This window comes from Macrobrachium nipponense, chromosome 4 (genome assembly GCF_015104395.2).
Source record: "Macrobrachium nipponense isolate FS-2020 chromosome 4, ASM1510439v2, whole genome shotgun sequence".
In the NCBI taxonomy this organism is placed as follows: Eukaryota; Metazoa; Arthropoda; class Malacostraca; order Decapoda; family Palaemonidae; genus Macrobrachium; species Macrobrachium nipponense.
Genome location: NC_061100.1, coordinates 97,606,122 through 97,608,003, shown reverse-complemented (window position 1 = coordinate 97,608,003; position 1,882 = coordinate 97,606,122). Strand labels below are relative to the sequence as shown.

Here is a 1,882-nt window from a genome sequence, read left to right as displayed (position 1 = left end):
GTACATTAAGGGGTCGGTTGCCTTATGAGCCTTCTCCACCGTCTTCTACCAAAAACATCATCCTCCACCAAACCTCATATCTCCATATATTCGTTTGTTTTATCTCGCCATCTAATTCTCTTTCTCCCTCTCGACTTTCTTCCTTTACAATACCTCCTCATCCTCCATTCTCAGCACATGCCCATACCATCTCAATTGTGACTCTTGTTATCTCTGCTATCTTTACTAATCCTGCCCTTCTTATTTCGTCATTTTCCAGTATCTCAAGCAGCTATGTTCCCATAATCGACCTCAGCTTTCTCGTCTATGTTCTCTCAAACCTTACTTCCTCTTTTCTTCTTGGAGCCAATGTTTTTTATCCATACATTAATACTGGTCTTATCACTGTGCTATAGAACTTGATTTTTAGCTTACTACTCACATACTACTCCAGCTACCTCTCTCCACCTCTCCCATACAGCTTTTGCTCTCCTGTCAACTTCAGTCTCACATCGTCCCTTTGGCTTAAAGTAGACCCTAAATATTTAAACTTTTCCACCTGCTTTATAATCGAGTATCTTCTTCTTGCATTACTATTCTGCCTCCGTCTTTCCTACTGCTCACCAAAACCTCTGTTTTATCCGCATTCACCTTTAAGTCCCTCTCACTAAGGACTCCTGCCACTCTCCAAACCTTTTCTGTAGGTTCTCCCTCATTTTTGGCAGTAATCACCAGATCATCGGCGCACAACAACTCCCACAGCTCTTCATTCCCGATCTCTTCCCTTAAAGCATCCATGACCAGCACAAACAAAAATGGAATTAATGCTGACCACTGGTGTAATCCAACATTAACTTCAAAGTGTTCTGTTCTCCAACTGCTGTTATTACTTTTGCGCTCGTTCTTTTGATATATCATCTTGGCCTAACCAACTTTTCTGGAACCTTCTTCTTCCTCAAACACCAAAATCTCACTTCTCTCTGGATTCTATCCTATGCTTTCTCTAGGTCTATCAATGCACAATAAAGCTCTTGGTTCCCTTCTAGCCTCTTTTCCTGCAGCTGTTTTACTATGAAGACGTAAAGAAGTGTTGAAAACAAAGTAATTGATGAAATTCGTATAAATCCCATAGTCAATTCTTAAAAGGACTGATTCTAAAAATATTCTGAGATTAGCAGATGTTAAACGCAATCAAAATTGAGTAATGGAAACGAAGTTAATCAAACAGTAATTGCTTTTATATTGTGTCTCTGTATGTTGACTTTAATACTGACACCTGGTGTCAATGTACGCATAGGTTATTTTGTTTTCATGCAAATAAAATATCCATTAATTAAATGTTTTCGTTTTATTGTGGGCGGAGCTGGGCGGGGGATAGACATTTATTTATACATAAATCCTTTAATTGTTCTCAGCTAATCAAATGAAAATGCTCATAATTTAGTTAAGTAGCTACAAAAACTTAAGCAATATGCATAACATTAAACGAACAATAATGATGAAATATAAAACCTGTATCAAGGTCACGAGGAAGCTAATGTCGAGTTTAAATTTATTATAAAATTTCTATTTTAGCACTGCCCTTTTTTTGAACTCCCTCCTCGAGTAATGCAATTAAATCAATAATACACTAAGTTTAAATGATCTGTTAAAATATTTATGAGGGCATTTTGACTATTCTTACCGAAAGAAATGTCAAAGTCTAGAATAAAAAAAACTTACTTATGTCGACAATTTACGCAAGACCTGTTTACACGTAAGATCATGCATATATCTTTTTATATTTCTTCATAATTTTATTTTGGTATTTTGTTTTCCTTTCTATTCGAAATGTCGTTCCTTCTTCTCCCAAGTCTCATAAGAAGAACCTCTTGGATTGCTATTCACAGCATTTTTTTAACAT

The 1,882-nt window shown here is 36.3% G+C and overlaps 1 protein-coding gene across 1 annotated transcript; it reads right to left on the bottom strand.

The window, feature by feature from the left end:
- Window positions 1-543: 543 nt before the first annotated feature.
- LOC135211452 (uncharacterized) lies at window positions 544-897 on the bottom strand. Its single transcript, XM_064244760.1, has one exon. The coding sequence runs from the start codon at window positions 895-897 to the stop codon at window positions 544-546; it is 354 nt and encodes a 117-aa protein (XP_064100830.1).
- Window positions 898-1,882: the final 985 nt, after the last annotated feature.